At 37.9% G+C, this 14,464-nt stretch overlaps 1 protein-coding gene across 5 annotated transcripts in view; it reads left to right on the top strand.

Moving 5' to 3' along the window:
- The window catches only part of SYT16 (synaptotagmin 16), a 319,451-nt gene that overhangs the window by 285,607 nt on the left and 19,380 nt on the right, over positions 1 to 14,464 (top strand). For all 5 annotated transcript variants that reach the window (XM_053697289.1, XM_053697290.1, XM_053697291.1 and 2 more), the window contains 2 exons: positions 4,715 to 5,155; positions 13,295 to 13,484. In XM_053697289.1, the coding sequence (XP_053553264.1) occupies positions 4,715 to 5,155; positions 13,295 to 13,484 (631 nt within the window). The remainder of the gene's footprint in view (positions 1 to 4,714; positions 5,156 to 13,294; positions 13,485 to 14,464) is intronic.

Here is a 14,464-nt window from a genome sequence, read left to right as displayed (position 1 = left end):
AGGAAACTGCCTTATTAGCCATCTCTACCAAGGAGCAGTACATTTATGCATTTCTTGTTAGTTTAAAAATGAAACATAACTCCTTTACCTTTATTTTGTCATATAAGATAGCTGCAGTTTACCTTTTGTAACCTCCACATATACTGAAAGTATCAATTCTGCATGATTGGCTATAGAAACACTAAGCAAACAAGAGGCAGCAGCAGCAAAAATCTACCTTCCAGTGAGGTGGTACAGAAAACAAACTCCATTTGAAAGGGTATTCCTGCAGCTGCTTTGAATACCATGACTTTTTATCCGTTGCTTACCTGAGAACATTGTGAGTTTATGGATATTCTTGTTAGTTTAAACATAATTTTTTAATACATTTTTGGAGTTTTGTGAAATGAACCTTACACAGCTAATGTTGTGCTCTGCAATATGATTAATATTATTGGCATTAAGTATGCTTTGTGAAAGCTATTTCTACATAGTATTAAAGATTACAATGTAAATATTGTATTAACTATTACCTGGCACAATCCAACCATTTTCCAACATGGTTCCATGAAATGATTAACCTGGAATGGCGGTCTGGTCTAAGGATGTGGTATTTGCAGGGGTCAAGTCTAGCGGGAATGATTGGGAACGGAGTTCCTGCACTATTTTTGCAGGAGGAACTAAGCTCCCTCTGGACAGAGAACAGAAACGTTTCAGTAACACTGCTGCTGTTAGTGGGAGGAGCTGGAGCACAGTCTGGTTAGAGGGATAGTGAGATCCTCTAGTAATGGGCAGTAACACTTTCTACAATACACTAAATTCAAGACTAATGCACCTTAAATAGATGAGACTCTGTGAAAGAGGAGGATTTTTAGGCTCAAAGGCAACTATTCAACCCTTCTTTGGATTTAATTAGCTTTCATTAACCAAAGTGTATAGATTATATACATATAAATACAGTGTGTGCGTATGTGTATATATACTGTATAGAGGAATATGGCTAAACCTCACGGACGAGGCCCAATGAAGGCTGAAACGATCATCTGGGGTTGCTGTGTTCCTTGTTCAGAGAGGAATTACCTGGTATTTAGGCGCTGGACTGACCATAATAGACGGGATCGAACTGATATACTATAGGAAAGTTCTACTCTGTGAAAAGCATTACTGGGCTAAAAAGAAGCTGCACTCAGGTGGTAAATCGCCATAGAACAGGCTAACAATGGTATTGAGCCAGTTGTTCGTTCCTGTGAGTGCACTTCTCTCTGTGTGTATTTAGTCTCCCTATGGGAAAAAAGGGCAACCAGACGTGGACTCCTTGCTCAGTGTGCTTAGAGGAATATGGCTACACCTCACTGACGAGGCCCAATGAAGGCCAAAAGGATCGTCTGGGGTTGCTGTGTTCCTTGTTCAGAGAGGAATTGCCTGGTATTTGGGCGCTGGAGTGACCGTAATAGTCGGGATCAGACTGATATACTACAGGAAATTTCTACTCTGTGAAAAGCATTGCTGGGCTAAAAGAAGTTGCACCCAGGTGGTAAATCACCATAGAACAGGCTAACAATGGTATTGAGCCGGTTGTTCGTTGTGAGTGCACTTCTCTCTCTCTCTGTGTGTGTGTATATATATATACTGTATGCGTATATATATATATATATATATATATATATATATATATATATATACAATATTAATTGTGAGGGAGGGTGGAAGTCTTGGTGAGTTCCCACACTTTTTTTTGTAGGACTTGACCCCTGGGTATTTTCATGGTTTGGGGTAGCCAGTGTGGTCACATTTGCAGGCACTTAGCCTCTGGGCTATCACCATGCTAGTTGGTGTCATTGGCTGCTATAATTATTTTTTCCTATGAATCTATGCTAGATATCAGCAATGAATCTTTATAAACTGATAAATTATTATGCACTTTAAAAGAAAGATATACATTTTCTTTAATGTTCCTTTAAATTTAAAAATGGTTCCACAAGTATTGAGTCATTTTTGTGATGTGGGAAGCCATGGGTTATATGAGCAGTCAGTCATACTGTAGCCTATCTATTCTATCTCACTGTGTATTTGTTACATTGCTATATAACGTTTCATATGACCACAGAGTGAAATTAAGCATATTTGAGGTTGGCTACAAGTCAGGATGTCATTACAGATAAGAGGTAACATTTCTCACTTGTGCTTCACCTAAATATCATCCGCGGCCTGGTTTACTGTCTCGGCTCCATAACAGAGATAACGTCATCCTCATTCGACCGCTGAAGCATTTGGAGTAAAACTGAACATTTCTGAATGCGCAGGGTCTTTGGCTATACATTTCCTATATGCAGTTCCCTATCTGGCCAACATTTCAGTCTATCAAAAATCCCCGGTAAACAGCACAAAGCAGCTCAGTAATAAGAGGGAGAGCTATTAGAATCAGTAATTAATTAGTGTCCCCCTTGCAAACCATTTGTTTAACCCTAGTGAAGACGTATTTCGGCTCCTGAGCAGGCAACATGCATATGCTGCTTTTAATTGGCTGACCAGTTGTGTGCTGCTTAGGAGACACAATGCAGTAATGCACTTTCTTTAATAAAGCAAATTGATGTTTACTGTTTCATTCTAGCTGAGATTTTTGATGACTGCGTGATGCCCGAGGTTAATGACTAATCCTAGCTGTTAATCAGGGTCATGCACGAGTAGGTTCTAGTGGCGTCTGCAGGAGTGAAGTGAAGTATGGTCAGACAAAACACACACAAAGTATCCCAAATGCTTATCCAGATTCCTAACTTATCAATGAAAACAGAAGGAGCCAATAGTTTTATTTATTATTAAGTGCTTTGTTTATTTGACCTGTTGCATTATACAGTTATAAAGTAGAAAAAGATCATCAAAATTAAAAACTAAAGAACCAACAAAAGTTACCTATACATATACAGCCTAAAACTGCTAACCGTACATTACCTACTAATATGTCAAATAAACGTTCGTCTATTTGTGCTATTGGCAAAACGTTTAAAAAACGACTCCAGTATGTGAGTAGGAGGATGCTGCAGTGTTCGCCTACAGCAGAACGCTATTTTATCACTGAGGTGATCTTAGCCAATAGTGTGCTAGCTATCCAGCATAATGCCAGCTGGCCCGCACGGCTATTGGCTGTAAACGTCACATCATTGAAAAAATAGCATTCTGCTGTGGGCAGCCTGAGGTGCTCAGCGCGGCGAACACGGCAGACAAATAAAGGAACTTTCAGCATAACGTATTTTATACTTCATGACTGAAAGTCCCCTTTATTTTTTGCACTGGTAAATCCTAGCGTTTCACAAACACTAGGATTTGCCATCACTTTAAAGGTCAAATGTGCATGGGTGCATTTATATTTTAAATAAAGAGAAGCATTTGTGCAATATACTTCCAATAGAATAAATGCTTCTAGTAAATGCTATTACTGTTTTCCTGCGGCAAATGTAGATATGCCATGAGGGCCCTGGCACCAGTATTCAGACACTGCACATTCACAGTGAGTCAGCGGTGGCGTGTATGCCACAAATTATAACTTCACAGAAGCAATACACAACATTTCTAGGTATGTTGTCTAAATTTTGGTGCACGGCCCTCACAGCATATGTGCATATGCCTCAGAACAACAACAATAACTTTTACTAGAAGCATTTTTGCTAATAGAAGTATATTGCAAAAATGCTTCTATTTCAATTTAAAATGCAGCCATGCACATTTCAATTTTGACTTTTCTATCCCTTTAATAAAATGCCTTGTTCTTCGCTGCTGTTACAAAGCTCACTTCCTACCACTGTACAATGCATGCTGGGAATATGATTCCAGAACTGCAGTGGACCAATACTGAGATGGAAATAGTAAAGTACAAATTCTAGAATGCTATGTAACTCCCAGAATGCTGTGCTTCTTCCTCTAAAATCAACATTCAGTTGTCTTTCTGCAGTTTGTACTCCAGGTGGAAAGGAAAATCCACAGGGGGCAGATGCCCTCCCTTGCCCCTGCTGTGGACACCCATTGTAGCTTCCCATGTACAAGTCCTTTTGTAGAGAATAATCAGCGCATGAGTAGAATTAATGATTACTGAGGTACAAGCTACTCTGGAGTCTACTTAGCCATTTTATTTCCCTTATCTGAAATCAGCTTTGTGTAGTCGCTCATTGTGATGATCTGCGCAGATCTTACAGAACCATCAGAAGCTCAGAGACGGGCAGCTTATGTGCACTCCTATCAGCTTTATGAAAAAGAAGGCTAAGCAATTTTATTATCAGCAAACAGATATATTGCAAACAATTTAAAGGGACAGTATAGACCTTAAACTATCAGAATGCAGACAGAGCAATTTTAAACAATTTCTGTTAGAAAATGCCCTTTGCTCTCTTGGTATCTGTTGGTAAAGATAGGCATCGAAGAGATCAGGAGTGTGCACGTGTCTTTAGCACTCTATTGGCTAGATTACAAGTGGTGCTCTAATTTATTGCGCACCCACAAACTGGCAAATTTTCCGTTTACAGGAGTGCAATAAATAACCAGCTATTCCAAGTGGCTGGTTATTGCTACCGCAAGCTCGCTGTAGCAATTAGCGCTCAAATTAACCAGAGGTAAAACAAAAAGGTACAGAAAAGAGCCTTTACATTGCGGTCTATATGGGACTGTGTGTTCCCTGTTTTTTTTGTTTTTTTTTAAACCCTTTTTCTTTTGAAAATATCTATATTCTATTATGTTCTCTTCTCAGGAACACCAAGCCCTTAATGACCTCCAGCCTCTCACCACCCATGTGCCAATCTCAAAATGTGGTGATCTTCAGGTGATACTTGATTATAAACCTTCAAACCAAAAACTGTCTGTGACAGTTGTAGAAGCCAATGGGATTCCAGATAAGGACCGTAGTGGGGCGGATTCATGGCAAGTTCACATCGTATTACTGCCTAACAAAAAGCAGAGGAGTAAGACCACTGTCCAAAAAGGACCTTTGCCGGTCTTCAATGAAACCTTCACATTCCACAAGCTTGAGCCACAGGAGTTGGCTAACAATGCCCTTCGATTTCGCTTGTATGCTGTGCACAAAATAAATCGTGAAAAGATGATGGGTGAGAAATTGTTACACCTAAGAAGAATGATCCCAGAGGGGCAGATAAAGATAACACTGGTTTTGGAGCCAAGAAGCAACTTGAGTGTAAGTATAAAGTCTGATATTATATGTGAAAGGTCTGGACTTTTCTTCCCCTGTATAGCTGGTAATAATACACTTCTACTTAATCATTTATTTCAGTTATCAATCTAAAATGAAAGGGACACCTGACTTTTTTATTTCAGCTAAAAAGGGGGAATTTTAGAATTTAGTGAGTATTTATAGTGAGTATTTATACAGTACACCAGTATCAGTTGTACGCAAACATCCATTATCTGTTAAATAGCTTTTATCTGATTATTTTCATGCAAAAATGTTTAATTTCAGCTCTAACACACACACACATACATATATATACTGTATATAATACAAATAGGTTTAATTTCAGCTCTAACACACACACATATACATATATATACTGTATATAATACAAATAGGTTTAATTTCAGCTCTAACACACACACATATACATATATATATACTGTATATAATACAAATAGGTTTAATTTCAGCTCTAACACACACACATATACATATATATACTGTATATAATACAAATAGGTTTAATTTCAGCTCTAACACACACACATATACATATATATACTGTATATAATACAAATAGGTTTAATTTCAGCTCTAACACACACACACATACATATATATACTGTATATAATACAAATAGGTTTAATTTCAGCTCTAACACACACATATACATATATATACTGTATATAATACAAATAGGTTTAATTTCAGCTCTAACACACACATATACATATATATACTGTATATAATACAAAAAGGTTTAATTTCAGCTCTAACACACACACACATACATATATATACTGTATATAATACAAATAGGTTTAATTTCAGCTCTAACACACACACACAGGGCCGCCACTAGAAATTTTGGGGCCCCTGACTCAACCATTGGTCAGGCCCCCCCCCCCCCCCATTTGACATGTGCAATTTTTTACCAAGTGACTAAAATGTATATGCACTTTATTCTTAATTGTCTATTTAAACTTGGAAATGTTGTAAAGGTAGTAACATTCAAACACACTCATACACTGAAACACACACACACACTCACACATAAGGATTCACATATAGACACTCTAGCAGACACGCAAAGAAACACACTCAGACACAGACACCCAAACAGACACTTAGCACTTGTTTACATTGACCTGACAAGTATTGAGGTAAACTACAGTTTTGTAAAGAAAGGAGATTTAGAAAAAACAATATGGAGTTCTGATTATCTTTTTGTAAAGGAAGATGACAACTAAATTATGACAACAGCATGCAGTGGCTGAAAGGAAGGGCCCTGAACTACCTAAACAATAATTTAAAGGTTAAATGGTGGAGTGGTTACTTCCAGAAAGGTCTTGTTAGTCTCAAAGTCTGTAGAAAGATGTGAATAATTAGTAGTAAGGTCAAAATGTCCTAAAAAGGAACAGACAATGGACACACACACACAAATTCAAACTTGCACATACACCCAAGGAAACACCCGACAGAGACAGCCTCAGAAAACACACAAAGACATATACACACATACACACACACAGAGACACCCACAGAAAACACACAAAGACATACACACACACACACAGAGACAACCACATGAAAAACACAGAAAGACATACATACACACATCCTCACTGAGACATCCACAGAAAACACACAAAGACATACACACACCCTCACAGAGACACCCACAGAAAACACAGACATACATGCATACATACACACAAACACCCTCACAGAAACACCCATAGAAAAAGCTCAAAGACATATGCACACACCCTCACAGACATCCACAGAAAATGCACAAAGACATACACGGTAACACCCACCCTCACAGAGAGACCCACAGATAAAAATACATACACATAGAGACACAAACCAAAGCACAAAGACATAAACACATACACCCACAGAAACACTCACAGGAGGAAACATTTATGCACCTTGCATCCCCTAAATCAACAGTGTGTGACATGCATGATAAAAAAAATGCAGAAATTAAAAGATCAATTTTTAAAGAATCATATTTGTAAATGTGCAAACAAAAATAATTCTGTGAATTCAAAATTATACATTAATGAGCTGGGTAGATGGCTAGATGAAGAAAAGTACCTTTAAAAGGTTGACATATGTTTGTTTGTTTTTTTCCCATTTTCCCCAACCAAGAGCACCACTTCAAATATAGTGTACAAATTTTCCCATCTGTCAGCTATACTTATGGATTTTGAAAATGCTGTACTCTATATGGTCTTGGTGGGACCATAAGCTGTGGTACTCATACCATTAGATCTGGTTAAATGCAGGATTTAGGCTTGTTGGTATGTATTTCAAAACTAAGTCAGCTGTAGTGTAAACTGGATAGTTTTAAGTTAACCTGTCTCATTTCAAACACTGAGCAATCTTAGTCTGAGAGTATAAAATGTTATGCAGATGTAAAAATCTTAGATAAAATGGCTCCTTGCATCTGGAAAGTCCTTGCATAAAGGGGCAGTAAACTGGAATGTAATATATATATATAAATATAAAATGCATATCTGCCAAAAGGGCATCTACCATTTGTGTATTGAGGAGGAAACATTTCTGCATGGTTTTAAATATAGAATTTCTACAGCATTGTCAAATAATCATAAATAAACTGCTGCTAAAAAAATTTGTTTTTATGGACCCCTAGCCCCACCATAGAACTACTACCACACTGAAGTTACAATCCAAAATTGCACAAAGAAATAAAAAACATTTGCTAAGTGAGTCCTACCTCATCTTCAAATGAAAGTGATCTGCCGTCTGACTCAGGCACACACTGTACAAAGTGCCAAGTCTGTCATAGTGGTTTAATGCACACTAAGAAATCCTCTCAAATGCTAATACTTTACTCCTTGTAATAACATTTCCCATGCTCAATTAGCACTCTGCTATAGTACCCACTGGTGGCTGCCAAAATAAAAAAAAAAAAAAATTTTTTTTTTTTTTTTTTTAGTTCTTGCCTCATGGGGCCCCCCTGGCTCATTGGGCCCCTGACAGGAGTCAACCCTGTCACCCCCTGATGGCGGCCCGACACACATATACATATATATACTGTATATAATACAAAAAGGTTTAATTTCAGCTCTAACACACACACACATACATATACTGTATATAATACAAATAGGTTTAATTTCAGCTCTAACACACACACATATACATATATATACTGTATATAATACAAAAAGGTTTAATTTAAGCTCTAACACACACACATATACATTTATATACTGTACAGGGAGTGCAGAATTATTAGGCAAGTTGTATTTTTGAGGATTAATTTTATTATTGAACAACAACCATGTTCTCAATGAACCCAAAAAACTCATTAATATCAAAGCTGAATATTTTTGGAAGTAGTTTTTAGTTTGTTTTTAGTTTTAGCTATTTTAGGGGGATATCTGTGTGTGCAGGTGACTATTACTGTGCATAATTATTAGGCAACTTAACAAAAAACAAATATATACCCATTTCAATTATTTATTTTTACCAGTGAAACCAATATAACATCTCAACATTCACAAATATACATTTCTGACATTCAAAAACAAAACAAAAACAAATCAGTGACCAATATAGCCACCTTTCTTTGCAAGGACACTCAAAAGCCTGCCATCCATGGATTCTGTCAGTGTTTTGATCTGTTCACCATCAACATTGCGTGCAGCAGCAACCACAGCCTCCCAGACACTGTTCAGAGAGGTGTACTGTTTTCCCTCCTTGTAAATCTTACATTTGATGATGGACCACAGGTTCTCAATGGGGTTCAGATCAGGTGAACAAGGAGGCCATGTCATTAGATTTTCTTCTTTTATACCCTTTCTTGCCAGCCACGCTGTGGAGTACTTGGACGCGTGTGATGGAGCATTGTCCTGCATGAAAATCATGTTTTTCTTGAAGGATGCAGACTTCTTCCTGTTCCACTGCTTGAAGAAGGTGTCTTCCAGAAACTGGCAGTAGGACTGGGAGTTGAGCTTGACTCCATCCTCAACCCGAAAAGGCCCCACAAGCTCATCTTTGATGATACCAGCCCAAACCAGTACTCCACCTCCACCTTGCTGGCGTCTGAGTTGGACTGGAGCTCTCTGCCCTTTACCAATCCAGCCACGGGCCCATCCATCTGGCCCATCAAGACTCACTCTCATTTCATCAGTCCATAAAACCTTAGAAAAATCAGTCTTGAGATATTTCTTGGCCCAGTCTTGACGTTTCAGCTTGTGTGTCTTGTTCAGTGGTGGTCGTCTTTCAGCCTTTCTTACCTTGGCCATGTCTCTGAGTATTGCACACCTTGTGCTTTTGGGCACTCCAGTGATGTTGCAGCTCTGAAATATGGCCAAACTGGTGGCAAGTGGCATCTTGGCAGCTGCACGCTTGACTTTTCTCAGTTCATGGGCAGTTATTTTGCGCCTTGGTTTTTCCACACGCTTCTTGCGACCCTGTTGACTATTTTGAATGAAACGCTTGATTGTTCGATGATCACGCTTCAGAAGCTTTGCAATTTTAAGAGTGCTGCATCCCTCTGCAAGATATCTCACTATTTTTGACTTTTCTGAGCCTGTCAAGTCCTTCTTTTGACCCTGTATGCCTAATAATTCTGCACTCCCTGTATATAATACAAAAAGGTTTAATTTCAGCTCTAACACACACACATATACATATATATATACTGTATATAATACAAATAGGTTTAATTTCAGCTCTAACACACACACATATACATATATATATATACTGTATATAATACAAATAGGTTTAATTTCAGCTCTAACACACACACATATACATATATATATACTGTATATAATACAAAAAGGTTTAATTTCAGCTCTAACACACACACATATACATATATATATACTGTATATAATACAAATAGGTTTAATTTCAGCTCTAACACACACACATATACATATATATACTGTATATAATACAAATAGGTTTAATTTCAGCTCTAACACACACACACATACATATACTGTATATAATACAAATAGGTTTAATTTCAGCTCTAACACACACACACATACATATATATACTGTATATAATACAAATAGGTTTAATTTCAGCTCTAACAAACACACATATACATATATATACTGTATATAATACAAAAAGGTTTGCTCACACTGCTCCTTTAAAGCTGCATGGAAGTCAAGATAAAATCTTTATGATTCACATAGAACATACCATTTTAAATAACTTTCCAATTTATTTCTATTATTTGTCTTGTTATCCTATGTAAAAAATAATAATAATTCAGGTTGATATCTGGCATTTAAAAGTTTAAAGAAAATCGATCAGAATGTTGCAGTTAACAATTTAGCCCACATCTGCTGCCTTCCTGTGATTGCAGATAGCGGGACACATTTTACTGCCTGCTTTTATCATCGCACGAGAAGCTGCTCATGCAATACAGCCCCCTGCTCTAGTGCGGCAAATTGCATGAGAGCAGGGGCTGTCAATCAACTGTGGTCAGACTAGTCTGAGGTGATTTTAAACAGCAGCGCCGGTGAAGAGGTAAAAGGGACAGGAGACCCCAACATTTTCTTTCATGATTTGGATAGAACATACAATTTTAAACAACTTTCCAATTTACTTCCATTATCAAATTTGCATCATTCTCTTGTTGTCCTTTGCTGAAGGAACAGCACTGCACACATCTAGTTAGCCAATCACAATAGACAAATATGTGCAGGCACCAATCAGCAGCTAGCTCCCACTAGTGTAGGATATGTGCATATTCTTTGTCAACAAAAGATACCTAAAGAACGAAGCATATTTGAAAATAGAAGTGAATTTAAAAGTGTCTTAAATTACATGCTCTATCTGAATCATGCAAGTTTAATTTTGACTTTCCTATCCCTTTAAGAAACAGTTGCTCTTAATATTTGGCTCACACAGGCCTGCACAATAGGAGCCCTAAAGCTGCATTTGCAGCTTGATAAATATAGCTCTTTCTCTGCCTTGCAATACAGGGAGTGCAGAATTATTAGGCAAATGAGTATTTTGACCACATCATCCTCTTTATGCATGTTGTCTTACTCCAAGCTGTATAGGCTCGAAAGCCTACTACCAATTAAGCATATTAGGTGATGTGCATCTCTGTAATGAGAAGGGGTGTGGTCTAATGACATCAACACCCTATATCAGGTGTGCATAATTATTAGGCAACTTCCTTTCCTTTTGCAAAATGGGTCAAAAGAAGGACTTGACAGGCTCAGAAAAGTCAAAAATAGTGAGATATCTTGCAGAGGGATGCAGCACTCTTAAAATTGCAAAGCTTCTGAAGCGTGATCATCGAACAATCAAGCGTTTCATTCAAAATAGTCAACAGGGTCGCAAGAAGCGTGTGGAAAAACCAAGGCGCAAAATAACTGCCCATGAACTGAACCCAGTCCGACTCAGACGCCAGCAAGGTGGAGGTGGAGTACTGGTTTGGGCTGGTATCATCAAAGATGAGCTTGTGGGGCCTTTTCGGGTTGAGGATGGAGTCAAGCTCAACTCCCAGTCCTACTGCCAGTTTCTGGAAGACACCTTCTTCAAGCAGTGGTACAGGAAGAAGTCTGCATCCTTCAAGAAAAACATGATTTTCATGCAGGACAATGCTCCATCACACGTGTCCAAGTACTCCACAGCGTGGCTGGCAAGAAAGGGTATAAAAGAAGAAAATCTAATGACATGGCCTCCTTGTTCACCTGATCTGAACCCCATTGAGAATCTGTGGTCCATCATCAAATGTGAGATTTACAAGGAGGGAAAACAGTACACCTCTCTGAACAGTGTCTGGGAGGCTGTGGTTGCTGCTGCACGCAATGTTGATGGTGAACAGATCAAAACACTGACAGAATCCATGGATGGCAGGCTTTTGAGTGTCCTTGCAAAGAAAGGTGGCTATATTGGTCACTGATTTGTTTTTGTTTTGTTTTTTGAATGTCAGAAATGTATATTTGTGAATGTTGAGATGTTATATTGGTTTCACTGGTAAAAATAAATAATTGAAATGGGTATATATTTGTTTTTTTGTTAAGTTGCCTAATAATTATGCACAGTAAAAGGCACCTGCACACACAGATATCCCCCTAAAATCGCTATAACTAAAAACAAACTAAAAACTACTTCCAAAACTATTCAGCTTTGATATTAATGAGTTTTTTGGGTTCGTTGAGAACATGGTTGTTGTTCAATAATAAAATTAATCCTCAAAAATACAACTTGCCTAATAATTCTGCACTCCCTGTATATATGTATCTCTTAAAAGCAACTTGAATCTTGCAATTTTATTTAACATTTCTAGCTCATCAATATTTGTTAGTTTGCATTTATATTACTAGCAATGATAACATGAGATGCCACTTGAGAATGGGAAGGAACTGTGGTGGTAAAAACACAACTAAGGAGAAAGTAAGTACACATGAAAAAATATAAAGAAAACTTGACACTCTGTAAATACAGAGGGGGCGAATTATCAGGCTTCGAACAGAGCTTAAAGCCCCTGTTTCCGCGCGAGCCTTCAGGTTCACCGGAAACAGAAGTTAGGAAGCAGCGGTCTAAAGACCCGCTGCTCCATAACTTGTCTGCCTGCTCTGAGGCTGCGGACAGAAATCAGCCCGATCGAATACTATCGAGTTGACACCCCATGCTAGCGGCCGATTGGCATTCACAAGAACTGCTGGTGCAATGATAAATGCCAACAGTGTATGCCTTCAGCATTTATCGATGTGCAGCGGACATGATACGCTGCATCTTATCATGTCCGCTCGCACTATGATAAATATGCCCCAGAATCTCATGAATAGCATCTGAGTGCTAATGTAAAACTGTGGTGCAGGAGCTCAGAAAAAGAAGCTCTTAAACTGCTGCTGAAGCACAAACTGGGTCACAATGTGGGCTGAGAAAAGGAAACGGGCGCTGATGGCTTCTATCTTGCCAAACAGACTAATAATTTAGGAAATGGCTATTTAAAGATGAACTTAAAGAGTATAAATAAATAACATAATGTGTTCTTGTTATTAGGGTCTTTAAGCACTGTGTTTTCTTTAAATCAAAAGAAATGTAATAAACTGTGTCTTGGAAAATAAATATTATTAAAATAATAGTAAACAGTTGTATTTTCTTCTAATGACAGAGTGGAGATTCACAGTTCAGTTTCACAGCCATCTCTCAGAGCGATAGCGCATCATCCACGCAGTCCTTGTCTCACGGCGGGGTGCCCGAATTGCTGGTTGGTTTGTCCTATAATTCCACAACAGGGCGGCTCTCGGTGGAAATGATCAAAGGCAGCCATTTCCGCAATCTGGCCATAAATAGGCCGCCAGGTAAGTAGTCTGGTCAATCTATTAATATTTTATTATTTCATGTAACAATATAATTCTAACATTTAAAGACCATTTAGAACAGAATTACAATATTGAGCCAGATTACAAGTGGCGCGCTAATCATAGCGTGGGTCGCAATATTGCTGGACTGAGCTAATATTCCCTATTCCCCCATAAAAGTCAATGGATCTAAAAAAGTGGAAAAACTAACACCCTACTCACAAGCTAATCTGAACACTGAGAGGCCAAATTATCAAACTCCAAATGGAGCTTGATGCCCCTAGTTTCCGGCGAGCCTTCAGGTTTGCCGGAAACAGAAGTTAGGAAGCAGCGGTCTAATGACCGCTGCTCCATAACTTGTCCGTCTGCTCTGAGGTGGCGGACAGAAATCAACCCGATTGAATACAATCGGGATGATTGACACCCCCTGCTAGCGGCCGATTGGCCGCAAATCTGCAGGGGGCGGTATTGCACAAGCAGTTCTGGTGAACTGCTTGTGCAATGATAAATGCCGACAGCATATGCTACATCGTATAATGTCCACTCGCACTGTAAAAAATAGGCCCCATATTCTCAAGTGCGATAACCTGACATGAAAATATTAATATTTCACATTCCAATGTTCTTCATATAACAGAATATGTTCTATTTATTCATAAATACATATTTCTACATATATCTGATGGTATTTTATTACAATATATATCTATTCCTATATAAATACACGATTATATATAGGTTTAGATATATACAGATATATATAGGAATATCTATTTATAAATACATGGAACATATTCCCCTATACGAAGAACATTGGAATGTGAAATATTTACAGTATATGCATAGTTAAAATCTTTATTAAAAATGAATATTGTATAAATATGTGTTTACATATTTTCATCTACTTTACAGTAAAGGACTCCAATGCACATATATATATATATATATATATATACCTATATACATACATATATATGTCT

This window comes from Bombina bombina, chromosome 1 (assembly GCF_027579735.1).
Source record: "Bombina bombina isolate aBomBom1 chromosome 1, aBomBom1.pri, whole genome shotgun sequence".
Taxonomy (NCBI): domain Eukaryota; kingdom Metazoa; phylum Chordata; class Amphibia; order Anura; family Bombinatoridae; genus Bombina; species Bombina bombina.
This window is presented reverse-complemented; position numbering and strand designations above follow the sequence as displayed.